Raw genomic sequence first — 26866 nt, 5'->3', positions numbered from 1 at the left:
TGGGGATGATTGTGTGTAACAGTTTTCTCTGTCAGTCGTCATGCAAGGTGAGCAGGAACACACTGAGCGGATATTTCCTGGCTGGGCGGGACATGGCCTGGTGGCCGGTGAGTCAAACTCCTGGGATCTCTGTGTTATTTTGTTTCAAATTCACTGTCCTATGATGTGCTATATTATATATAACATTGTGTATTCTGTTGTACTGATGTATTTTCTCATGGAAGAGTATTTGCTCTCCAAATGAAGAACCGATAAGAAAAACTATGTAAGACTGAAAGCCAAGTAAATTCATTTTTACATCACTGGATTTTAGTTTATATTTGTGGATGCAGTGCTGAAGTATTTTAACAAACAATGATTTTCAAAAATAATAAAGGCCTGAAGTTTCCTGTCATACTGACATTTCTCTGAATCTTTTACTTATGAACAATGCATGACGAAATTCTACTCAATTTAATACACAGAAACTTGAATCTTTATAGCGACATTAAAAAAAAAAGACATTGTTCCTGATCAACAGATTGATTTTATCTGGCAAAAGAAAGAAATTATTCTAAAGCATGTTTTTAATCAAACCTTTTTCTATCTTCAACTGAATCAATCAAAATGTATTTCCTGTACAATAACATTCATCTTTCTAAGCTGTCTCATGTTTAGAGTTTATTTACACATTAATTTTATTCCCAACTTAGTACTTTTTTGTTGGTGCAAAAACTTACAAGAAATGTAAAGAAAGGAGTAGCTGTCTTGTATCTTGCTGTAGAACCAATTCCAAAACTTCAACTCTCTAGAGGGATGGAAAATAGATTGCAAGAATTATTTTAAGAAGAGTAAAACACTAAGACTTCAACACACTGTATTAAAAAAAAAATTGGTTGAATTGATTATTCATAGGGTGAAGCGTTTCACGAAATGTTTTGAGTTGACTCAATTACTATTTAAAAACATTGACTGAACGAAAAACTCTTCGTTGGCTATTAATTCAGCCAATTGCTGAATAATCATTGACAGAACGAATGACTGTTGGCTTATTAATTGAGCCAATTGAAACAAATTAGTTGACACCATGTCATATTCCACATCATGTGCTCACTCAACTAGGACTTATTAGTCATCACAACTATAAAGTAATAATTGAGTGAATAACATAATAATGACTGCATGAATTAATATTTAAATGATATATACTCAACATAAAATATAGCCTAATTAAATAAAGACTAATAAAGACAAATTTACTTTAAATGTTTATTTTTCTGTGTACAAAACAAAACATTTAAATTCAAATTCAAAAAATTACACAACATTTGAAAAGAGTGCAAAACAGAGCAACACCAATAGCTGACAGTATAAGCTGTAAAGGAAAGTCTGGGGTTCAAGGCTCGTAAGGAGGTAGCAATGGCGCAGCTTCCAGGCCTCCCGGAGGCCCCACAATCTCCAGGATACCCATTGGCACGGGGCTTGAGGCTTCGTAAACACCGTCTGGCTATAGATGGAGCACATTAATAAAAAGGAAATTAAAAACAATATCCAAATGATATTGATGGACAGATGGATGTTCTCCTTGAAATGCTGATTTACCTGGCAGGTGTTGAAAAGCTCGGTTTTCTCCCCCAGGTAATACTGCAGCCCTTTGACAGCCACCACCCTCCGATGTTTAACGATCTCTGTGGTCTGGATACACAGTACAAGTCAAGTCACATGCATATTGTTCATACATGTACATTATACAGCATATTTCATACAAGACGTGTAAACTCAAAGTGCTTAAACATGAAAACAAAGTAAACAGTTCTAAATTAAAACAAAAAACAACAATGTAATGCTGTCACTGTACATTTTTTTACAATGTCGACTCTTTCAGTCATAGTGTGGGAATGGAGTGGGCACGCAGCTCATTTCACATCTAGAATCTAAAGGCTGATTCATTGTAACTGCATACATACATCTACTGTATGTACAGTGTACTGAAAACGGCTTCTACTGAAAATAGCAGACTGACAAGCTCACTATGTGACATTGTGAGCTTGTCGATCAGCTATTCTCAGCAGAAGCTTTACCCACAATAACAGAAAACACTATTTTCAATCGTGAGGGACTCCGGACACCCAGTAGGGTTTAAGTGATGAAGACACATTTGTCCGTTATTTTCCATCTTACCTGCTCGTCTCGGTACTCCAACAGACTCCTTAGTGTCACTTGAGTGGGGTGGTGAGCTGCGGTGCGGAGCTCTGGTGTGCTCATCCAAGGAGGGGAAGAACGTTTCCATCAATTCTTTTCCTGTTACTCTTCTGAATTCTGCATGTACCTGCAAAACGATTAGATAATGAAGAGACAACTTGTGAATGTACAACCTGTAGACAGATCATAGCAAAAACCACAGATGTAGCATCACGTCACTTGCTCAGGACAGATCAGAGTGACCATCTTCAATACCAGGCTTAAAGGGCCATTCCACCTTTGAGGCATCAGACCCTTTATTTAATGTTAGGGTATAAGAAACATGGCCCTGGTGTTGTTTTTGTGTTTATTCTGTGTTTCTAGAAATATTAGTCTAACTTCCTCTTGACAAAATCATTACATCTGATTTCTCTTCCCACCTACAGTTAGTTCCACCCCTCTCCAGTGCATATGGTTGTCTCAGTTGTGTGACATTTTATGTGGAAGGAACAAAGTAAAACATACACAAACTTACCTGACCCAACAGGAATAGGGCTGGCCATCTCTGGCTGATTGTGGAGACATGCACATCTTCAGCAACGACCTCCTTTCGTCTGAGGGAGAAGATACATAACTATAGATATGCGACAGATATTTACAGGGTAGTGCAAGTCAATGAGAAGAAACTGTGTCAAGCAGAAGAAACTGCCCTGAGTAGAGAGATGCCAAAATAAAAAGTTAAGATGGAAGCCAAAGAACGGCACAGCCAATTTATTTCATGATGTGTAGTGGGCTTGTAGATCTGTTGTTTTCACTAGTTTGGGTCCTGGCAAATGTCATAATTCCCCTTTGGGTCACAGGCAAAAAGGTTTGGGAGCCACTGCTTTAGGAGACTGTGAAATGACCCTTACAAGTTAGGAAAAAGTGTTTTCCTTAAAGGTATAATGGAGGATTTTCTCGATAAAGTCGAAGCCAAACGTCTGTTACTCGCTTATTGAAAAACGCGCATGCGCCAGACCATCCTACCTGCTCTGCTGCTCCGACGAGCGCGCTTGACGGCGTGACGCAAGCATTTCTTCAGCGTGATTGACATGTCAGAGGACCAATAGTTGACGCTCGCATCACGCCATTCATTGGCTAAAACATCGTCCATTATACCGTTATATATTCAAACAACTTTAATGGGACTGGGGTCCATTTAGTTCAATTTGTACTTTGTCAGAGTTAAGGGTAGTGATGGGTCGATGAGGCGTCATGAAGCGTTTCGACACAATGCAAAACTGTATTGATACTGTGTTGATACTGTGTCACTGAATACTGACACCTGCTGGACCTTAAAAATCCCTGCAGGCCACCTAGTTTACAGACTCAACTGATGCTGATTTGATGACCTAGTATATACAATAATACAATTTAGGTCATGGTATTTTATATTGTATTATTCCATATCTTCATTTAAGTTTAAAATATCTTTGATGTTTTTATATTCAGTCAATAAATAATGTAAACAAGTGTCATAACGGGAAAATCTAAGTGAATGTGTTGTGAATAAAGATGCTTGTGGACTGAAACAAAAAGGATGTTTAATTAAACAATTACCTTATTTTCCGACACAACATCAAAATGGTCCCACACGGCGGAAGCCTTTCTCTTTGCTTGAGGTTCCATAACTCTTGACGAGTTTGAGGATGATCATGTCCGAGTAAATCAGAAATTCGTCTCTCAGAGATGGCCCGTACATCCCGTTATATGACAGATGCGCTTCCCTTATAAACACAGTTTGGCGCGTCAGTGTCCGTTCGAAACAGTTCCCGTATCGGTCACGTGACTTTCTTAAAGCGATACGCGCACCGACACGGGGTTTCGTTCTATGAGCTCGACGCATGCGTCGACGCATCGGTGTTGCCGGACCCATCACTAGTTAAGGGAACCCAGTGGTTTGAGAATGACAGGATTACAGCTACTTCCAGAGCAAGTATTGATATAAATACAAATGCTAGAAAAGCTGACCTTATTAAAGCCTTCAAAGCTAGCTTTCCCGCCGAGACGTTTGCTTCCCGACTGATGGTTTGCTTGCTAGGCTGTTTACCAGGCAAAACCATATTATAAATCTATGCTAGAGCGAGCTGGCCAACGAGCTGACGGTGTTCGTCCGCCAACAGCTGTCGCACAGAGGCGCTGCTATGCCCACGCCGGGGCGAGTGTCAGCTAGCCAGCTAACGGGCGAACGTGCCGCTCGCGGGACAGGAGCTAGGCGTCAGCTAGCAGGCGGACGTGCCGCTCGCGGGACCGGAGCAAGCGTCAGCTAGCAGGCTTACGGGCGGACGTGCTGCTCGCGGGACCGGAGCTAGCTTTAGCTAAACCCTGCCCCGCGGGTTTGGCTAACGTGCGGACGTGCTGCTCGTGGGGCCTCGGGCGCTGTTAGACGGCTAATGCTGTTAGCTGGCTAAACATTGACCTGATGAATTAGAGGGGTAATATGTAAGTTAGCTGCCCGGCTACCCAAGCTAACTGGCTAGCTAGCAAGCAAAAAATGTTACAGTCCCCCAAGAACAGATTCCACAGAAAAACAAATTTCTTTTGACTCTGGTTTCAGAGATTGACAATGTTAATAAGCAAACGCACAGTGTTGCTTACCTGTCACTCCTCGTCCCTCCGTGAGGCCGTGTCGACAAACTTTGTGGCTTTGCCGTACTTCCTTTGCTCGAAGTTCATTACCGCAAATGACGCCGCCCACATTTGTTCAGTCAACAAATGCAAAACTTGTCCAATCCATTCACTCAATTACTGTATGTTAGTTGAGTCAATATCAGCCATTGTGGGCATTCACCCAACAACAATTTATCACCTGACTCAATATTTTTTATGAATAATTGTACAAACATTTATTAACTGGCTTTCCCAATAACAACACTTGAGCCAATGGTCTATTTCAACTTGCCTTAGCAATCTTCTAATTGAGTCAATGTTTTGGTAATTGGGTTTTTTACGGTGCAGAAGTAATACTGAATGATGGTGAGGATGTTTCCACAATGTCTTACATGTTTCCTCCAGATTGGATCGTCTCTCTTTGCCAGCTCGGAGGGCTCAGGCCTGTTCATCGGTCTGGCTGGGACCGGAGCTGCAGGAGGCATCGCCGTCGCTGGCTTTGAATGGAACGTGAGTACAGAACACGTGTAGCCGTGACCTGATGTTTGGAGTCTGTTAATAGTGACTAATCACACCGTGTCATGTAGTGTGGAATGATGTAGAACCAGCTAGCTAATCTCACAACAAAGCTGTTTACTCTGTGGGTTTGTTGACCAGACTAATAAGAATAACATCCTGTGCAAAAGTCTATTTCGACGGACAGAAATGCTCCAGTGTCTCGATCAGTGGGTCACGATCTGGGTGTGACACTGATTGGCTTCACTGCGATGAGTGAATCTGGGACAGGAAGGCGCTTGGCCTGAGATAAACAGAGGGCAAACAGTGATAAAAAAGATTAAGGAACCAGAACCATGAGTGTGGATTGGTAGACGTTGGCAGATTCACCAGCTGGATGAGACAGCTCTCAGCAGGGGGCAGCAGCACAGTTTATGCCTGCATATGAAGCACCAGTCAGGTCATAAAACTTTAGCACGTGGAGCACTGAAAGAGTTAAAAAGTTCACAGCAGTCTGTCCTGTTAAATGCTTTTTCTTGATGCGGCCAAGCTGGTTAAACCCCTTTGTTTTCTCCCACGTCCCTCCCTTTCCTCCTGCAGGCCACCTATGTGCTGCTGGCTCTGGCCTGGATATTTGTGCCTGTGTACATCTCTTCTGGGGTTAGTCTCTCACACACACACGCACACACATAATTGACACATTCCATTGCTAACTTTATCTTAATTGACACAGCTATCTCCAGCCCTCACCCTGTCACATAAACATATCGGTGTACCAGAATTCAGCCGCAGTGCGCAGACAAAAATACATTTACATGGGTGCGTGTCTGCCTGTCAAGGCTGGTTCTACAGGTACTTTTGGTGCCAAATGACTTCTCGTCTACAAGGATTTCCCGCCTTGTAAATTCCCCAGCAGGGTGGTGCTGCCCTCACAACCGTCTTCTAATAATGAGGACTTTACATAATATTTTTTCTTAATAGCTTTATAATTGCATCAAAACCAAGCCAAGAGTGAAGTCACTCAGCTTGCCCGCAGTCAGCTTCTAATTGGCCGATCGTCCTGAGACGACCCCGACCTGCCTCGGCCGTCCTGAATCACGTCGCCTTAAGGTGACAAAATGTGTGTGTGTGTTCAGATTGTGACGATGCCAGAGTACCTGGGCCGTCGTTTCGGAGGAGAGAGGATCCGGACCTACCTGGCAGTCCTCTCACTGCTGCTATCGGTCTTCACGAAGATCTCAGTACGACAGTCAGACGCACGCTGAAAGATGCTCAACTGTTTGCACTCGGATGAAATATTAAAAAGCTTGCATTGTGATTCTGCCGCCAGACTGACCTCTACTCCGGAGCCTTGTTTGTTCAGGTGTGTCTGGGATGGAACCTGTACCTGTCCACTGTCCTCATGCTGGTCGTCACCGCTCTCTACACTATAGCCGGTAGCCACACACCCTTTAAAAGAAAAAAAATTACATCTAAAATAAATGTCGAGTGAAATTAATCAAATCGATTTATTAATGAAAAGAAGTTTCTTCACAACAAAAGTCAATAAACAACTTCTGAGATGTTCCATATTTGTGCTTTTCCAGGTGGTCTTGCAGCTGTCATCTACACAGACACACTACAAACCTTCATCATGATTGTGGGTGCCATTATCCTGACAATTACTGGTATGTTTCCTTTAAAACCAAAGACCCCGCATACAGATTAGCAGATTGTTCTGACAGTTCGGGTTGACGGTGTATGTCCACAGCTTTCAACGAGATTGGGGGCTACAGCAACCTGGAGCATGTGTACAGCATAGCAGTGCCCAGTAAGATCATTCCCAACAGTACGTGCCACCTCCCGCGGCAGGACGCCATGCACCTGTTCAGGGACGCCGTCACCGGAGACCTGCCCTGGCCTGGGATGACGCTGGGGCTCACCATCCTCGCCACCTGGTACTGGTGCACCGACCAGGTGTGTCTAAAGCCCGCTCAGGCAAACAGAAAACAAATCCAAATACAAATAGAGGAATGTGATACAATGACCCTATTTTGAACAATATTAACGAGTGTCAGTTCACATATTCTGATATCAGCTGATCTGCAGACACACTGCTTGGAGTTTTTACCCAGTTTTTAGTTCTATCACAATAGATAATCTTTTCTTCTGTGCTCTCATGGCCTTTAAAGAAATTAGATTGACTAACACCATGTGAGCGGCCATGAGTTTCTACTCGGCCTCCAGCAGCATGTCAATCCCTGCAGGGGATCAAAATCTCTGTCAGAAAGACTGAAGGACTCAGGAGCCTCATTTACAAATGTTTTCGCACATGAACGTTTTAGAAATGAGGCCCCGGGTCACTTCGTCCTTGCCAAAAGATTCACCTGCACATTGACTCAGTTAGAGCAACTCTATAAAAAGTGATTCAAACTTATTCCACTGCAGTTATTGAGGCCGCTCTGCTCCTGGGAACACTCCGAGATTTACAAACCCATGTGTACTGCTGTCCTGAATGAGGCCTTGTTACAGTTGTGTTGAGGAGATCCACAGAGAGTTGCCATTGTTGCGCTCTGAAGACATTCTAGACCAGAATAAAGCAATCAGAGGACATATGACACCATACCGAAGCTTTTTGCAAATGAGACTTTTCAGCTTTGGATAAATAAGCTGGTGTAGAGAAAAAAAAAAACCCTAAATTTTTTATTCAGTTTTGAAAATGTTCTTAACAATTGTAGAAAAACCCATTTGTTGTAGCTGTTTTAACCAGACACTTGTAAATTTAGACCGAGGTCATTTTGTAATTGCTGTTTACAGTAATTGTGCAACCAAACTGACAAAAAAATAAATAAATAAATAAAACCAAAACACTCATCCTAGGTCAGAAATCAAACACAAAATGATCTTTTATCCCTTTCACGGTTACTCCATTGCTCTACTTCACTCACTGACGGGATTGGAAAAAATATGAAAAAAAAAAAGTTCAAACTCCACCCTGTTGGCGACGAGCTGGCACCAAACCCAAACTCTGGGCTTAAAAAAAAAAAGAAAAGAAAAGAAAAAAAGTTGCAATTTGATTTTTCTGCAGTCTTTGAGGCAAAAGCAGGCATACCTAAAAATATAAAAGTATGATCATACAATAACATTTAACCAGATTATTTCTGCATTTTTCTGGGTTTTCAGGCGCCGCAGGCTTCAGTTATGTATTTTCACTTTCGGCATTACATAACAAGCCAGAGCTGCTGCCAGATTCTCCAGCAGACAGTTGTTGCACCTAAACCGGCTGAGTCAGGAAAAAGAGCTGGTTCCGCGTCAAATTGTCTCTTTATTTACAACATTCAGTTTTGGTCCCACGTCATTGCGTGTTTTACATTTGCACCGGTAATTAGCGACAGCCGACGAACATTAAAAAACAAATCAACATGATAACTTTTTCCTTTCACCATCACAAACCAATCACAGAGGCACCAACTCTAAAATCCAACTTATATCAGTGTGGTAGACTTAATGTGAAGTATGCCAACAAGTCACAGATGTATAGGCAGGATGTGAACAAGAATCACAGCACGACACTAAGAAGAGGCAAAGCGGTTGAGGTCATTCAGAAATATTTGTTCAAGGATTGCGTACAAGGCTGAAGTCGCTTAAGTTGGCAAAGAAGAATATCACAGCTGAACAAATACCATCTGTTGAGACTGATCATCAATAAAATACCACCCGCGTTCCTTATGAACAACATACCCTGTTCAAACATGGACTGATTTCCTCACAGACCCACCAGTACCTGCTGCTATAGTCCCTCATGGTCCAGGCACTTCCGAAAGAAAAAAACCCAGCAAATCAGTAAAAAAAAAAATCCCCCGTCAAGTAGTTCATGTTTGAGGCACTGAAGGGTTTCTCAAATCGGGAAGAAAGTTTTGCCACAACTTTCTGACCAACAAGTCTGTCAGCAAACGTCTCCTTGTACCGGAGCTGGCCTCCGGATTCACCGGGCAGGCTTGTTGTTCTGAGTCGCTTTCTTTGGCGATGCTCCTCCGCGCGATCTCAAGTTTCTAAAACTGCCGAGTTTTGAAAGAGACACTCCGAGTATCCCCGTCGACGTGACTGCCGGCTGCTGTGACGGGCGCTCCATCTTCTTGTTGCCTGGACTCTGTCGCCGCGGCGACCGTCCGGGGCGGGTCTCCGCACGCCGGGCTGCGTCCGGCTGCATCGTCTGGCTCTGCCAGTAACGGTGTCCTCCGATGATGGCGGCGGCGGCTCGAGCGGGCCGGTGAAAACTTCCTGGTTTGGCAATGACAACTTTGTTTCCTCTCGGCCTCCCGTCACGAGCCGGAGATCTGGAGCTCTGAAACAACTGTACAGAGAGAGGCAATGGAGAGAAAAAAATGAGTAAAAATGCTTTATCTGTGGCGTTTGGAGTACCTCAGGAATCTATCCTTGGTCCTTTATTATTCAATACCATGAACAATATGTGCACATGCTTGACAAGATAGACAAAAATAATAAAACGTCATTATTATCATCAGCAGACAGGACTCAATGAGTAGGGAATGGTCACCAGCATTGTGGAGTTGCTTTTAGAAATCTTTCCTTCATTCCTTCATTCACACTCAGCATAGTTTCAGAACAAAGGTTACGAAAGTAAATTTGAGTGACATTGTCGCCGCCTCAGAACTCCCCTCTCCAACCTCGTCTGTCAAAATGACAGACAGCCCAGAGTGAATAATGTCACCCAGGTTTCAAACTTCCCAGCTATTCACAGTCGCTCACATTCACTTCGAACCTTAACCTTAAATTAATTGAAACACTGAAACTACAGGATTATGTGACAGCTGCCGATCAGGTGAAACTTTGTAGCACAAGCTTTGAAAAGAGATTTGAGCTGCAGAATAACTTCACTTTTTAATTCAGGATAAAAATTAGAATGATGACGCATTTAACCTACACTTCAATTTCTGAAGAAAATGCTTTGACTTGGTCTTTCTGATATATGTCGGGGCACGAGAATCCAGTTATTTCAAGCCATAACTGGTTCAAATCTGCGCCCACAGCACTAAGGCGATCCAGAAGAGGACGGCATACCACTGAACGCTTCAGTCTTTAATACATTCCAAAGAATATGATGATAATTAGCTTCAAGGCAGACTTGTTAAATCCTGTCCTGGGATTTATCACAGACTGTTTCATGTCCCCCATTACACTTTAAAATGAAAATCTATGTATTTCTACTTTAATATACTAAAGATTGTTCTCAAAGGTTACCCTCAGTAAATTTACCATTACTGTGTGTTTCTGTATTGGAAGGTTATTGTACAACGATCCCTATCAGCCAAAAACATGAGTCACGTGAAAGGAGCGTCCATCTTTGCAGCCTATCTGAAGATGCTGCCCTTCATCTTCATCATCCTCCCTGGCATGATCAGCAGAGCCCTCTACCCAGGTTGGTGCACAAACGTGGTGGAAAAAAAACACACGTGCACGGACACACACAGACTTTAATTGGTGTGACAAGTATTTTACCAGATGTTTATTGTAAGCAGGTGGTGGCTTGCTTTGAACCACACCCGTTCTGCCACAATGTGTGTGTGTCCGTGTGTGTCTGTCTGTGTGTGTGAGAGAACGAGAGCGAGCAGTGTCTTTCCTGAAAATCCAGAGCTGATGTGAAACGTCCCGCCTTCTTTATCATGACAAACTTCCTTGAAACCTTCCTACTTGTTTTTGTAATCTGTGAATCAAAAAGGGACTAAGTTTCTCAGATATGGGAAAATTGTGAGTAACACAGATCACACCAAATCTATAGAGTTTATTTAACATGACAGACGAATAAATAAACATAAGTAATAACAAAAACAGAATGCTCTCATTAATGAGTTATGATATCATATCATTTCTGTTTTCACATATTTAAACTACTTAAAATGCATATTTTAATTTTAGTTGATTTATAGATTTAGTTACTTTAGGATCTTGTTAAAATGTTGTTAACACAGCATTTTTTTTTTTTTTTTTGGAAATTGCATTAACTGCAGCAAAGAAAATTTGCAAGCCAGGGCTGAAAAGCAATGTGTTGAAGCGACTGCCTTCTGAAAATGACTTCTGCAATCACGTGTCTCATGATAACACGGATAAGATACAGCAGATTGCAAGAATAGTAACCAATGATTTAGCTCCCTTCTTCAATTTGATTTAATAAGCGAACAAAGAACCCAAATAATTTTGCGTGAATACTTGAGTTCTCAAAGTTTCACTGGAAAACACATGTTGTGGAAAGTCGACAGAGCTCCAGTGATAATCATTTGTCACAGCTCAAGTTGGGACTTTGAGACCATTTCCTGGTGTGCTCAGAGGGGAATTTTGCTGGTTTTTCTCTGCATACATCTTGTCACTTAACATGTTTGATGTTCAAAGAAGTTTTCATGTCCTCACAAGTGAAGCAGAATGTATTTCAATTTCGGTGAATAATTGCAAGATCACAATTTTCTGAATGGACTTATTTAAATCTAGGCCTGAGTTTGAAAATGGAACGAGAGGTGCAATTTATTATAAAACATTTCTTTATAGCGGAGTTGACAACTCAAAAACAGCATGCAATTTGTGTAAATCATAATTCAAATTTCGTGCAACTAAAGGACCAAGATAAGAAATATTTATTGTGTCAACATCAATTGCAAAGAATTGTGCTGAAGTGCAAACAAAGACTTGTCACCTGCAGCCCATGTTTGGAGCATTTTTCCATTAAGCCTTTGGCTGAGGAGTCAGTCATCTGTGGATTACTACACTAAAACAACTGCTTCACTGGTATTTTACTGTGGACTCGACTGAAAAATAAACTGAAGACATTTTTTAAGCTAGGCATAGGAAGCGGTTAATTGAAGAGGGGCAGAATTTTAAATGAAAAACAGACAATATTAAGGAAAAGTGTGATGAATAACAAATAAACTACTGTAGATGGAATTTTCCAGTTATAATAAAATCACGACAGTGAGAGCTCACCTGTCCGATGTGCCTGTGAGGGGAGGGGTATCCCTGTCTGCGGAGCTGCTGGGACTGCCGAATGAGGGCGGCGCTGTCCTCCCGCTGGCTGGGCTCCCTCAGGTCCAGCATGCTCTGAGAGAAACGCGCCATCATGTTGAACCCGCCGTCGCCCTGACGGTGGCCCTGGCCCGAGCCCGAGTTCAACCCGTTGGTCAGCGGGCTGATCTGGTCCGTCGGCGAGCAGTCGTAAAACTCGTCGTCCGAGGCCGTGGAGGCGCTTGAGGGGTCGTCGTTCACTGCCCGGTCACATATGACCTTGGTGCTGTCTTGGCTGTCGTCGCCGTTGCTGCCGGAGTCCCCTGCGTCGTCCCTCGACGTGAGGCGGCCGTGGACCAACGGCGCGTTCTTCTGCGCCCTCCTTCTATCAAACGAATCCTCCAGGCTCTCCACTTGGTCCATCTTGACCACGCTGACATGGTCTGAGGTTTCTGGGTCTATCACTAACTGAAGCGTGCGGCGTTTCGGCACAGGCGGCGCTGCCGCTTCCGTCTCGTCAGTTTGTGTCTTTTCTTGTCCTGCTGGCAAAGACTCGGCGCTCACTTTGGTTGGCGGTTTGGAGGGGTGTGCTTCCTGTGCCGGGGGGGCGCTGGGCTGCTGAGGAGCGTCTACCACTGCCATCTGCTGATTAATGGGTTTGCTAGTTGGACTCACGGGGGAAGGCGCTTTGGGGCTTGTCGTCCCTGAAGGATTCTTTGCTTCTGCTTTCGCGTTCTTACTCGAGGCGGATTCCTCGGTCTGAGGCTTCAGCAGCGGCGCGCTGAAGCGAATGGCCTGACTGACCTCGAACCTCTCCGACCTCTGTAAGTGGACCTGATGAGCCCGCTTCTCATCCCTGATGTTGATGAAGCCGATGACGTCGCTCGGCGGGTCCGGCTCCGGCCAGGTGGGCAGGTACGGGATCAGATACGCCTTCTCCATACCGACCAGTCCCGGGTGTATCGGTGGCGCTTCGACCACCTCCTTGATGCGCTTCATCACTTTCAGCCCGGTGGGATTCTGGGAGTTCTTGTTGCTCGAGTTCTGGTCGGAGGAGGTGGGACTTATGTGGGTTCCCGTGGCAACAAGAGCATATTTTGGATTGACGAGCTTCCGGGCAACGGAGGCTGGTACAGGCGCAGGGGCGACCTGAGGGAGCGGGTCGGGGATGGGTTCATCCACCATGGGGACCTTGCTCAGAGACACTCCTCTGGACATGAGATACAGCTCACGGAACTGCAGGTCAAAGGTCTCCACCGCCTGTCCTGTGATCACGGTGATCAGATTCCGGTCCAGACGGGATGAAGACCAGGTGAAACTGCAAAACACACAAATGGAAACATAAGAAGTGTCTGCCAAACTGACGATTCTCAGATTTCAGTCATAATTCATTCCGACTACTCAAACTACTGAACTGTCATATCCAGCCCTTCCTGAGAAAAGACAGTTTGCAGTTTATCATTGTTTAATCATTACACTAGACATCGTTGCCCTGAAGTCATGCATCACATTTTGCTCTTTGATCACACTGTAAAATTGTTCCTCTTCAACTTCCTGGTCCAGCAAGATACAGATTTTGAGAATATGCAGAAATACTGCAGAAGCATAGCAAGCTTAGAAGTCTGCTTGCATCTGTGTGTGACAGAGAGAGAAAGAGAGAGAGAGAGAGAGAGAGAGAGAGAGAGAGAGAGAGAGAGAGAGAGAGAGAGAGAGAGAGAGAGAGAGAGAGAGAGAGAGAATAGGGGAAAGTCTGCCTGACATTCAGAGAAATTAACTTTGGCTGAGAACCGTGAAGCACAGTGAAACATGTGACTGCTCGTCTCTGACAAAAACAAGTTGGGCACTCGACAAATTTATCCTGAAGCCTTGTTATGTGATGTTGCTTTGATCATTCTTTGATTGTAAGGTTTCTTTTCAATGACTTGAAGTACTTCTTGAAGACTGTTTGGCACATGGAGATTTACCAGGTGTGGTGATTTCATGGGTAATAATGAGAGACTGAGTTTTGCCATTTTTCGGTGCAACTACAAAACAAAATCATGTCATACATGTGCAAAATCATTAGCAAACACAGAAAAACACTAATTTTCTTTCATTGCTCTATCCAGTTTAAAACCTGACACTGATCTTCTGCGGTGGCTTGAGTCTTTTGTTTGCTCAACATTTAGTTGTTTACTTTGTTTGTTTGCCAACTGGCACTAAGAGGTTGAACTGTTCAAGCTATTTGCGGCAAATAGCAAAGAACAGGAGGAGAGCGACTGAGAGAAGCTATTAAGTTTTGAACCATGAAAAGGCATCAGCTGAGCGACACTAAAAAGCTCCACATGGGGGTTTGTGTATTTATTCACTGCTCACTTCACGTTCAGAGAGTGAGTTGGAAGAAAAATCTCCATATGGACTGTAAATTCTGAGCTAACTTGTGTTCTGCTCGCTTTGCCTTGAGTTAAAATCACCAAATGGTCCATTGAAAACACACTCAGCAGGGTATAAACCAGCCTGTCTTAATCTAAACCCAGTTCAGGTTCCTTATTAGTGGATGAACAATGTAACTGTACTGACCATGTGGGGGAATCGTGTGTGTTTTTGCTCGTGAAAACAAAGATTATTTAGGCTTAAATACACAACGATCTTATCGGGGGAAAGTAAAAATGGCTCTGCTCACCTGTATGACCCAGAGATGGCTCTGTCTCCATCTACCAGCAGAAACTTCTGGCTCAAAGATCCTCGCACCTTCTGAGCCGACCGAGTGTAGAACTCCACTCCTCCACAGCAGCGAACACGCAGATTCTGCGAACACACACGTACAGGGAATTATGGCCTGCAGTGACTGATGTCGAGGATTTAATATGAACAGGAAGAATGATTTCAGTGAACAAAAGAAAAACAAAAGAAGGAGGAAAGGCAAAAAGAATGCAAGTCATTAGTGCTGAAAGACGATGTTTTGCTCCAAAGCAACTTCCTGCAATCTGACTCTGGACGACCCAACAGGTTGGAGCATGGACAGGCTCTATATGTGTGTGTGCATGCCAGTAGGACACACCCTGTGGTGTTTATCGTCAGCCCTGTGATGAGGGTGTGGTTCGAGCACACTTTTGCCTTGTAAGTAAAAGTGTGCAAAATCTCACCAGAGGAGCGAGCCGTAGAGTAAAACGCTCATGATGATAGCAGCGATGTTATCAGAAAATATCTCAAACATGAGGAAAAGAGCTGGTGGTTTCGGCTGCCAGGAAGGAAGAAGGAGAACTGAAAGACAAGCGTCTCGCCAAAAGTAACGAGGCCATGCACGTGATTAATCTAATTGCCTGTTGTGCATTTTGTTTTTCCAGCCGCCTTCGAAAAAATGCTTAGGAAATTCCCAGTGAGAAAAAATAAGCATTTTCTGTTACTGCTTGGACCAGTTCGGCACCAAAAGGCAAACAAGACCGCGGAAATTCAGCCGATCGACTAGCTGGAGCTTGCACCTTTTAAAGGCTGCAGGCAAAAACCTGCCAGCCGCCGTCAGTCGCACTCTGAGTTCACATATTTCCCTTGCATGGTAATATTATTGTTGGAAAACGTGCCTTCAGTGAAAAGCTCTCATTTAAACTACTAAAATGAGGCCATTTTTAAATAACAACTTTTATTATTGTGCACTTATCAGGGAGTGAACATCTATCCGACCCGCTCACGCTACATGCTTATGAAAACACCATCTGTGTGTGGATGTGTGTGTCTGACGTATACAAACCTTTAGGTGTCCCCGGTGCATATCAGCTCTGCCACACATGGTGAGAAAGGAGGGGACTGCCGCCATGTCCAGGATTATGTACACAGGGATTCTGCGTCTGTAGGCTGCATCCAACAAATCTCGGAAGATATCCACGTCCGTGAACGCATCCATCACCACGGCTATCACCTACACACACACACACAAACACACACAAACACACACGCAGGAAACCACAATCGTTGTCAGTGTTTCCTGCTCTGGGTGGGTTCTTTTGATTCACGCTGGCTTCAACCAACAGTATCGAATTTATGGCATCCATACAGGAAGCAAATGCAAGATGAAGAGTACATTAAAGAAGAAAGTCAAGAACTGTGTTGGTCCTGAAAGAAACAAAAGGAACAAAAAGCAAAAGAGAAAGAGCAAGAGGGAGAGACAAAACTAAAGAGAGAGGCTATGGTGCTTTCCAAACAATAAAATATTACAATCAATTATAGTCTTAGCGCTTCTTTTGTGGCTCCTGTGCAAAGCCAGACCAGTTACCAGGCGGGTCATGTGCCAGGATCAACCCATGTCAGAGGTAAAGGTGATGTATGGGTTGCTGGCATGTGACCCATTTAGTGACGTCAGGCCATGTTTTTCCACTGGCGTGTCAAGCCCAGACTCGTCTTATTAAAACTTTCTAGAGTGCGTGTGAGACTGGCACATGCAGAAACAGGAAGTGAGTTTGCAAAGGCCCGACTGGGGCGAAAAGCGAATATGAAAGGACCAAAAATGGCTCCTGAACAGACAGAAAATGAAGTCACGAGAATGAATGCAGACCAGAGATGCCAATTTTAGATTCAGGGTGATGTTATGAGCTGTAATCAGAGCGAATGTCCTTATTCTGTCAGTGACACAGCACACAATACAATGAAAGCAATCTTACAGAACTGCACCTAACCAATTATTGCTGCACCTATCTTTTCATCTGCCCGTCATTTTTACTTCTGATCTGCTTTTTATACTGTGTCATGTCCAGAAACATTGATGAATCCTATTTTCAGCTTCAGCATAACAATGTAGACTAATGAAAAGCAGCACAGTGGTAGTATAGAAACTGTCAGGACAAAACTATCATCAACTTAACTGAATAATCCTCTGATTAGTTAGAGCATCATCTCAATAATCCTGCAAAGTAAAGAAGTGTTATGTCACTCTGCCTTGTAATTCACAGATTTATGATGATGAGCTTCATTTTACACCGAGCAGCAAAGTACTAAAACAATGTCATATGGTACTTTCGTAAAGCTGTCAGAGCCAGGGGTGCAGTAGGAGTTCAGTCTTTATCAACAGACCGGCCCTGTATTGATTATTTACTTTTTCTTCTGGGTCCCAACCATAAATGGCACATTACATCAGTAGGGATTGAAGAAAGTTGTGTAAAATATTAGTCCTTTCCTCATTATTGAAGGTAGAGTTTATCTTTGTTGGATATAGATCACTGGCACTGAGGTCAATCATTTTCATAAGAGTTTGTGTAGAATACACACAAAAAGTAGGATAAGTTGTGGTTGGATTATTCCTCTTTGGAACAATTCTATGCTGTTGGGCAGCCTGTATACTTCCTCTTTAAATGGTGTCACTTCTGTAAGAAGCATGCATTTGTGGGATGAGCAACAGAATGAGTTGTAATTATGAAAAATTTACTAATTATCTTTGCAAATGCCAAACTGTACACTTTAGTTTCTGCATTGGTGGAAATCCCACATCATCATCATCATCATCATCATCATCACCATCATCATCTCCCTACCTTCTGAGCTGAGGCAATGCTCTTGCGCACCACCTCCTTGATGTGCGTCTGCGTCTCCAGGGGAGGCTGCGTGTACACGCTCACGCGCGTGACCCCTCGGTAGTTGATGGCCTCGGGCCAGCCCAGATCCAGCTCCGCCACGGAGGCCTCGGATCGGTCCGGCCAGTACTCCAGCGACACCTCCCCGTCCTCCGCCTCCTCCCCGGCCCCCGGGGCCCCCGGGGTCCCCGGGGTGGTCGGGGTCTCGGGCTTCTGGTGGTGCTCATGCCCGGGTCGGTAGGCTTCCGCCGTGCGCACGATGCGCTCCACCTCCGGCTCGGACAGAAACTCGCGGATGCCGTGCTTGCAGACGTATTCCGCCAGGGCCTCGCGGCCCTTGGCGATGAGCTCCTCGAGCGCGAGCCGCTGGTCCTCGCTGTAGAAGAACTCCGGCTTGCTCTCGCTCACGCGCCAGTTGACGTGGTGGTCGTCCAGACACTGGATCTGAGACAGCGCCATGGCCCCAATCTGCCCTCGGGGCAACGAAAGAGTTGGTTCAGCTCTGTCCCGGTCCCCCCTCTGAAGAAGAGTCAAAGAGCGGAGCGGGGCGGACGGTCATCACGGTTCAGGCCGAGCCGGGAGCCCGGGCTGGGGAGCACGTCCGTCCGGACGGGAGCGCGTCCATCTGGGGCAAGCAGAGCTCCGACAGGGCGCACGCGGCTCCGGTTTCTCGCTCTCGCGCAGGTGTGGCTGGAACAAAGCTCCCCCGCCCTGCGCCACGCCTCTCACCTGACAAGGGGGGGCCGGGTCACCGCCTGCGGGGCTGCAGCTGGTGGGGGCCGGCCGGGGCTCTGCTGCGGGGCCGGGGCTGGTGGCGGCGGAGGCGGCCTGGCTTGGCTGCTCCAGCCGCGGGGCTCAAACACACAGCGGGGCGGGCGGCTCGTCTGGCCGGATGATGAGTGTGTGTGTCTGCCGGTGAGTCAGTATGGAGCGGAAGAAAAGTGCTTGAACCCGTTTGGAAACGTGTTGAAACCCCGCATGAGTCAGATCGCGCTGCGCTGACGAGTCACTTCTCCTCATCTGACCGAGGCGCAACAGATGTGCGTAAAAATGCAGCCGCGGCGGACAAAACAACAAAAAGTCGAAAAACTCACAGAGGCGGAGCGATCGAGTCCAGCTCGGGCTTTGAGTTTATCTCCGTCAAGTTTGTCTGAAAGCGGACAAAGTTTTGACGGCTGCCTGACCCTGGAATCCGACAACGGAAGCTCGGTTTACCGGGTTCAGAGAGGCGGAGTGTCCGGTTAGTGGGCGAGAAACTGGATCCTCCAGGCCCCACCCTTCAGCCTGGACTCAGAGGTTGTTTTATTTACCCTAAAACTTACCCCTCACCTATAACTAAACTTCTAGAACTGTAGTTATATAACTCTTTTTTACGAGTTTTCCCTCCATTAGATTAAAGTTGCTGGAAGTTGATCATAAACAAAAATTTTAAGCAAAAAAACAAACAAAAAAAAATGATATCAATGTTTCAGCAAGTTTTTGCTGAGAGCTTTGTTGGACTTTCCCATGACTGAACACAGTAAGGGATGATTAAGAATCCTAGTTAATGTATCTTTAAATTCCCATCAAGAAAGGTTCACCCTGTCATCCAGAGAGCCTCCTAATACAATTATAAACCTTTAATTAAAAGTTAATTATTATGTGGCCTGATCTCATTCTTACAAAAGTCACTGTGCTCCACTAGTTTTCACTTACTTTTTTTTTTAAGCTGGGTATCCCGTGACAGTCATGTTAGGTGTTTTTTAAATGGGTTTAAAGGTCATTAAAAGCAAGTGGAAGGAGGTGCGAGTGGAAAAGTTCAATGAGACCTGTCAGGTGCTTTTGTGTGATGGACGTGATTGTGCTGCAATGAATCCTTGCAGCAAATAATCAGTGAAGCATGTTTCACTCAATCGTGAATTCCTTTCTGATGCGGTCAGTCGAGGCAAATTAATTGATTTTTAGTCATTTCAGTGGATATAGTATGTGCAGACGTATTTATCAGACACGTTTTGAAAATACAAAACAAAGCAAAACAGTCTTTTGGTTGAAAGTGGAGCACGAGAGCATGAATTCTTGATGATTAGGCTATTGATCTTCCCTTCCAGGCCATGTTTCACTGTTCTGTATCTTCATGTTTCAGACTCTGTCGGATGTGTCGACCCGGAGGAGTGTGTGCGTGTGTGCGGGGCGGAAGTGGGATGCTCCAACATCGCTTTTCCCAAACTGGTCATTGAGTTGATGCCGAGTGGTGAGAACGATGCTCTCATTTTAACAACTTATTGTAAATGTGTTCACCTCTCTGTTAACTTTAAACCAATGCGTATCTGCGTATATCTCTGTGCGTGTGTCAGGTTTGCGAGGCCTCATGATCGCAGTGATGATGGCGGCTCTGATGTCTTCGCTGACCTCCATCTTCAACAGCAGCTCCACGCTCTTCACCATGGACATCTGGAAGAAACACCGGCCGCGAGCTTCCGAGAAGGAACTGCTGCTGGTCGGAAGGTCGGAGAACCACGCACTGCCACGCTTCTCGATGCTTCATATGGGTTGACACAGACTTTGTGCGTGGGGAAAGTGAAAGCCTTTGTGCGTTCCAGGATTGTGACTGTGATCTTGGTGGTTGTGAGCGTCGTCTGGATCCCCATCCTTCAGTCGGCAAACAGTGGACAGCTCTACGTTTACATCCAGTCGGTGACGAGCTACCTGGCTCCACCCGTCACTGCTGTCTTCACGCTGGCTGTCTTCTGGAAAAGGACCAATGAGCAGGTATAAATGCAGACACGCACCACTTTATAAGTCCATATATTACAACAGTTGTAACTGAGACTCTTATTTTTCATTACTTCATGATCAAACTTGTTTTCACTCTCAGCTCTTGATGGAAACGTATCACATTCCTGTGCTACAAACTCCCAACACATGGGATTTGTATGAAATGAATAATATTGACAGCAACTCGAGCAATCAGCAACCTTCACCAATCCATCCATCCATCCATCCAAGCAGTCATTCAGTGCCGCCCACTACCAACAGCTGACTTTCAGTTATAAAAGTCTTTCAGGTGACAGCTGGATCAATCAATAACTAATCACGTTAGCACTGATTAGAAGAAAAAATGTAGTTACACTGAAATTCATTCCAGAAGATGTGTATGAGTAGGTTTTTCTTTTCCAGGCTCTAAATTGTATTCAGGGTTTATTCTCTCCTGGGCATCAAGCGTCAGAACTTCTGGCTCTTTTTGTGTGAACTGTTTGTCCTCTCCTACTCTTTTTACAGTTTTATTATCCTCACATGGGATCAGGCTTTGTTTAGCAGTCTGCTTTTCATACCTTGGTGTTGAGACGTGTGTGTGTGTGTGTGTGTGTGTGTGTGTGTGTGTGTGTGTGTGTGTGTGTGTGTGTGTGAGAGAGAGAGAGAGAGAGAGAGAGAGAGAGAGAGAGAGAGAGGGAGAGAGAGAGAGAGAGCAATCTTTACAACTGTGTGTATGTGTTATGCACTCTTCTTTATAGACTCTATTGTTTATTATTTCCTGAACAGGAATGATTGCGCCGACCACTCGCCATAAAGACTGAAAAGTTTTGTCTGATAACAAAGTGTGAGAAAGTCTGATTATTAGAAGATAAACAGCGCGGAGCAAAAGATAACACCCCTGCAGCGAGAGTCTGCCTCGTAAGAGAACTAATTTCACATGTGTTGAAACATTCACTGCCAGCAAGTAAAAACCAGTCTGCTCCTCCAGTCAGATCCAGCCCCTTGTGAGTCCAGGGTGTGTCTCGCTCTCTGCTGACAAGCTGTTTAACAACTGTACTGAAGAAAGAAAAAAATCTTCAGGTTTTTCCACTTCCTGCAATGCAAATAATACACTTTAGAAACTCTGAGAAACCACAAATTCCCTGTTGTTTGTCTTTTATTACTTTATACACAGAATGAGTCTGAACTTTCAAGTCTGCAAAGCAAACACTAATTTGATGTTTTGCAGGTCAGAGGTCATCTTTGTGAAGTGGAGTAATTCTCAGCCTCTGCAGCATTTTATTATAGAATTCTGTATTGCAATATTTTCCTCTCGGTTGATCCACTTTACCTCAGACTGATGTGAAGGACTCCTTTGATCCCGCACCGACAGGATGTATCCAGCTGCCGTTTAACATCTTTCTCTTTCAATGAATGATCCTAACAATAACCACATGGGACACACTTTGATATCCTCCTCAGCATGAAATGAAGTCATTTTACTGTCTGTTCAGTGTCATCCCCCAGGCCAAAACCTGGAATCATGCAGCTGTTTACACATGAAAACACTGACAAAGTTCAGGATTTTTCCATTAACATGGACTTGGCATCTTTTGCTAATGAGCAAATGTTTGAGCGAACATGTGTTTACCTGGTAAACATTATTCTGCTGCGTATCAGGTTTAAGTCTGTGGGTACACATAGAAATGCAAGAAAGAAAGATGTTGTTTCTGATGTTCTCAGCCTTTACTTGGTGGAGATCTTATTTTAAACTGTTCAAAAGTTTCTCTTGAAACAAAGAACCAGTCTTAATCATCGATGACAGCTGTGTTTTCACCTCTTTATTTTCCAAACCAAGAAGCAAAGTTACCAAGAAAGTTTCAATAGCGCCTTCACTTGCATAGAAGCTGTGAGTTTTATTAGGTGATAAGATAAAACAGGGATCCAGGACTGATTGCTCATCACAACTCATCGGGTCTAAGGTCAGGCGTATCATGCGCCAAGCATTTGATTCCGTCTGACACCATGCAAACAACGCAGTGTTGTTCTCATGGAGACAAGATGTGAAGCCTTCGAAGCTATGCAGCCATTATAAATCAAATTATCTATCTATCTATGTGTCTGTCTATGTGTCTATCAGTCTATCTGTCTATCTATCTGTCTGTCTATCTGTCTGTTTGTGACAAGCTGATTATTGTTTCTTCGGTGCGAGTTCAAACTGCTCAGGCCACATTCACTCCTGAGGGGTGGGACAGAAAAGGAGACAGAGGTATTTATGTCTGCGCACGTGTGTGCACGCCTGCAGCAACTGGAGAAGTGACATGCAGGTGACAGATTATCACAGTGGGAAAGTGAAAAGGGTTTTATGAGCGCAACACACCCAGCCGTGACCCAGAGCCTCTCCAGACATGAGGCTGATGCCTGCAGCTGAAGGGAGAAGCATTTCTCACACCACTTTTCACATTTGCATGACAGTTTATGCATTTCTCAAAACACTTAGTTCAAGCTACATAACCTAGTTGATAGCCTACTAAAGCGTGCCACTTGCTTAAAATAGATAGTTCATTCCTCAAAAGCAAGTTTTCATGTCAATGAAAGCGTCAGCGTCATCAGGATGGAACGTCCCGACACCCTTGTTTTCGAACAAGCCAGTCAAATGACTTTGTCATGTTTTCATTTTGACAGCTTAATCTGTGTTTTCCAATGCAAAACAGTCTGATCTTGGTGACACGGCCTGAAAATACTCGAGACAGAACAATTGCTATACTATTTACAAAACCATTTGAAAACTACAGTAAAGTTACACATTGTTGTATTTAGTGATGTAACTGAACACAAGACACTGAATATATGTTTCACATTTTATTGCATATACTGTGCAGCTTTAATTTGTTCACATAAAAAACATCCTTATTTATAACAAAGAGGTGTGCACAACTGCAAATAATATTGCAATAAATATTGAAATTGAACATACAACATGCACAGTAGCGTAAATCTTTAATGCACATCCAGACGCTGTCTGTCTGGACATATTTTCATACATCACAGCAAAATTCATCTCTATATGCAAATAAATATATGAAAATATTGAGTGTATCAAGTGTTGAGTCCACCCTCTGCAGAATGCAGAACTCTGAGTCTTTGCAGTTTTTGACAGATTGAGAAACTACTGCTATGATTTGCACAAATGGCTGAATGTTTTAGAGGTTGAACTAACTCTTGTGCAATGTGAGGATGTGTGAGAATGTGAGAAATGCAGCAAAGCAACTGAGGAAAACTGCAGGCAGAAAAGCGTGTGATGCAACATTGAACGTGGGCTTTTGTGCTTTCAGGGTGCATTCTGGGGCCTGATGGTGGGCCTGGTGGTGGGCGTGTGCAGGATGGTGCTGGAGTTTGCCTTCCCCCCTCCCAGATGTGGCGTTCTGGATTCGGCACCGATGGTGCTGCGCGGCGTCCACTACCTCCACTTCGCCATTCTGCTCTGTGGCCTCACTGCTATTGTGGTTACCGTCGTGTCTCTGCTCACACCCCCGCCCAGCCAGGAGCAGGTGTGTACACACGTCAGTAATAAATAACAGAACTACCTGTGAAGTTAGGATTATACAGCTAAACATACCTGTAATGTTATCTTCTAATATATAGCAGGGATGACGCTGAGGTGACACAGCAGGCAGCAGCACAGGGACTGGATCAGCGTATGTAAAGAATGGGCTGCGTGTTTAGACATAGTCAAAAGAGCCGTGCCTATCTACTGTAAATCCCAAAGATCAACAGCAAACTGTGGAGCACAATCCCCTCGGGACAGTACGACTATTGTCGCACATAATAGAGAGAAAAGCCAAATGATTCATATTTGAAGGTTCGGTGTATCCAGTGACTCGTCAGCCTCGTCCGGCCTGTGTTTGAACTCCAACGGTAAAATGGCCTGCTGAAAAAATCCCGGACTCACATACCCAAGCAAATTAGGCAGTAATTTATAGATTTGTCACATCTGTCAACACCACGCTGTTATCCTGAAACACACACAGACACGCCTTATTGTACACTTATGTAGGTTAAGACTGAAGCACATGATAAAATGTTGTGCAAATGATGCACTTGATTAAGTTTGCATTTCATTGAATTTCAACCTAACTTGTAAAACCAGTTTTCATGAATGCAAAGCTGATGAGTTATAAAACTGGGTCGATGTATAGGTTTGTGGGAAAAATAAAACTGGCAGAAACCATTAGCCTGCAAAAAAAATAAAACACCTCTGCAAAATCAAAGAGTTCTTTGTATATAGTTTGATACAGCTTTAAGTTTTCTAGTAAGCAAACTTTTTGTCTTTGTAAAGGATCAAGATAAGCTTTTGTGCTTAGCAAAACTGGTGTTGCGTTTAAGTCAACAAAGCCTCACGTGTTGTGTAATTTAGGTCATTTAGGCCGCAGTGTAATGACTTAGTTGGGTGTCAACTATTTAAATAGGGTTGTTCTTCTCTCCCAGGTGTGTAACCTGACCTGGTGGACAATAACAGAGGAGCCGCAGAGAGACATTTCTCTGCAAAAAGTGTCCTCGGTCAGCCATCGCAGCTCTCAGGGTAAAAAGTCTGAACGTTCACTTGAATTAGCAGCGGCCATCCACAGACACACACCATGACCACAACTTCCTGTGTGTGTGTGTGTGTGTGTGTGTGTGTGTGTGTGTGTGTGTGTGTGTGTGTGTGTGTGTGTAGGTTCAGAGCCACCCCGGCGGATGACCTGTGCTCAGGGAGCGGGTTTGTGCATCTCAGCTATGCGGCGGTCAGAGGAGACTCCGCCTCCCAGAGTTCCCACCATCAGAGAGAGCGTCTTCTGGTCCAGGTTCTGCTGCTTCAACGCAATTCTCCTCGTCAGCATTAACATTTTTCTCTACGCGTACTTTGCCTGAGCGAAGGATCAGATTTTAACATCCTGCCGCGCCTTCGTGGTGAACTCGCGTCGCTCCCACATGAACAGGAAACTCCACTGAATCTTTTCACCACGCATCAGGGTGGGAAAACACACGGATTGTTGAAACTGAAGGGGCCTCGTGTTTTCAGTAGTATCCACAATTAAAATTACAAAATAGGAGTACACAACTCTGCTGATTCTGCTCAAATCTTTGAATTACTAGTGTTACATTTCATCATGTACATTTGCATTTAAATCTTTATGTACGTCTCAATATTATGATTTAACAGTAGGGTATGGATGTTAGACTTATACATGTTAGATTTAATACTTTACTTACATTCAGGGGATTGAGGCCATGAAAACAGAAACTGATCGTCTCAAACCGATCTGAGCCTTCTTCTTGGGACACGTAACGAAAGGTATTTGCTGATGTAGGAAGATGTTGCAGTAAAAGCTTGTTTCAACACATAAAATGACCATATAATCAGGACCAGAGATACAGGTCGCTTGTATTGTTACATAAGCAGTTTTGAACAGTTCATAGGAAAAGGGAACTATGAGAAAAACACAGAATCATCCATCATGACGTCTCCCCTTTGTGTACTTTTCATTAAGACAGTGTCTCATTTATACAACCGTGCAAAGGCTCTTCGTTCTGTAATGGCATTCAGTGTGAGATATTATCAATTTCAGTGAAGCAGCATGCAAGTGTCACTCTCCAAGTTTAGTTCAGTTTTTATTTAGCACCACAAAGTTGCAGTTAGTTTCTGACCCTCTAAGCCAAAGGGCACCACTTATTGCTTTGGACTGAAAGATTGATTAAAATTGTATGTAAAAAAAAATCTTTTTGACGACACTGTTTCCCATCTCAGCCGCTGTCCTGCGTGTGATATAACTCCAAGGAAGGAGGTGGGAAACACTGCTGATCTGTGTGTTTTAGCTTGTTTTTGACTTTTAATGTAGAGATTTGAGTCAAGATGATATTGTTGATATTCACTGTGTATGTAAGACAGGGATGTGTTCTTGTGCTCGTTCATGACTTTATGAATATAAATCAGTTTCTCAAGCTTTCCTCCTCAGTGAGTGAATTAAAGTGCTCATTTTCTAGGAGTTCCCGACGTTACATGAATGCATCACACGCGGCTTACTTCATATTATAAGTGCAGCTCAGAATCCATAACAATAACCCATTTTTGTGTGTGTGCGTGTGTATCAGCCTTACTTCATGTTCTTTTAGACTTTTTGAGAAATGCTTGTCTATAAACTGCTCTAAAGCGTCCACAAATGAATGCACAGTGTATTATTTTTTTATAACCAGATAAAATCTCTTTATTCAGCTGCTGTGCAATTGAGGTACATTCAAAAACAGAAGGTTGAGGAGTAAACACAAGATTGTAAAACAAA

General features: G+C 43.9%; 3 protein-coding genes across 4 annotated transcripts in view; 1 reads left to right on the top strand and 2 right to left on the bottom strand.

The window, feature by feature from the left end:
* The window catches only part of chtf18 (CTF18, chromosome transmission fidelity factor 18 homolog (S. cerevisiae)), a 20733-nt gene extending 15581 nt beyond the window's left edge, over positions 1-5152 (bottom strand). The window contains exon 1 of the mRNA XM_030094983.1: positions 4798-5152. The gene's annotated coding sequence lies outside the window, so the exon portion shown is untranslated. The remainder of the gene's footprint in view (positions 1-4797) is intronic.
* The window catches only part of slc5a10 (solute carrier family 5 member 10), a 27007-nt gene extending 141 nt beyond the window's left edge, over positions 1-26866 (top strand). Inside the window, exons 2-15 of one of the 2 annotated variants that reach the window (XM_030094986.1) lie at positions 36-107; positions 5215-5319; positions 5905-5964; positions 6441-6545; positions 6635-6740; positions 6891-6971; positions 7055-7260; positions 10588-10723; positions 19957-20064; positions 20168-20318; positions 20414-20582; positions 23882-24097; positions 25035-25128; positions 25264-26866. In XM_030094986.1, the coding sequence (XP_029950846.1) occupies positions 36-107; positions 5215-5319; positions 5905-5964; positions 6441-6545; positions 6635-6740; positions 6891-6971; positions 7055-7260; positions 10588-10723; positions 19957-20064; positions 20168-20318; positions 20414-20582; positions 23882-24097; positions 25035-25128; positions 25264-25457 (1803 nt within the window). In that variant the 3' untranslated portion in view covers positions 25458-26866. Of the gene's footprint in view, positions 1-35; positions 108-3947; positions 4136-5214; positions 5320-5904; positions 5965-6440; positions 6546-6634; positions 6741-6890; positions 6972-7054; positions 7261-10587; positions 10724-19956; positions 20065-20167; positions 20319-20413; positions 20583-23881; positions 24098-25034; positions 25129-25263 lie in introns of those variants that run through there. The other variant, XM_030094985.1, reaches the window with a different exon arrangement.
* LOC115390934 (protein FAM83G-like) lies at positions 8589-19039 on the bottom strand. Its single transcript, XM_030094984.1, has 5 exons — positions 17796-19039; positions 16022-16189; positions 14957-15081; positions 12277-13612; positions 8589-9637 (listed from the first exon to the last, which is right to left on the bottom strand). Exons 1-5 carry the CDS (start codon positions 18291-18293, stop codon positions 9269-9271), a joined length of 2496 nt encoding a protein of 831 aa, XP_029950844.1. The 5' UTR covers positions 18294-19039; the 3' UTR covers positions 8589-9268.

Source organism: Salarias fasciatus, chromosome 6, assembly GCF_902148845.1.
Source record: "Salarias fasciatus chromosome 6, fSalaFa1.1, whole genome shotgun sequence".
Lineage (NCBI taxonomy): Eukaryota > Metazoa > Chordata > Actinopteri > Blenniiformes > Blenniidae > Salarias > Salarias fasciatus.
The sequence above is the reverse complement of the archived record's forward strand: the minus strand, read 5'-3'. Positions and strand labels throughout refer to the sequence as shown.

Excerpts from the sequence above, each read along its gene's own strand:
- LOC115390934 (XM_030094984.1), bottom strand. The coding sequence starts at position 18,293 with ATGGCGCTGTCTCAGATCCAGTGTCTGGACGACCACCACGTCAACTGG. Across the intron at positions 16,190-17,795 it reads GCATTGCCTCAGCTCAGAAG|GTGATAGCCGTGGTGATGGA; the intron begins GTAGGGAGATGA and ends GTGTGTGTGTAG. Across the intron at positions 15,082-16,021 it reads TGCACCGGGGACACCTAAAG|AATCTGCGTGTTCGCTGCTG; the intron begins GTTTGTATACGT and ends GTGTGTTCGCAG.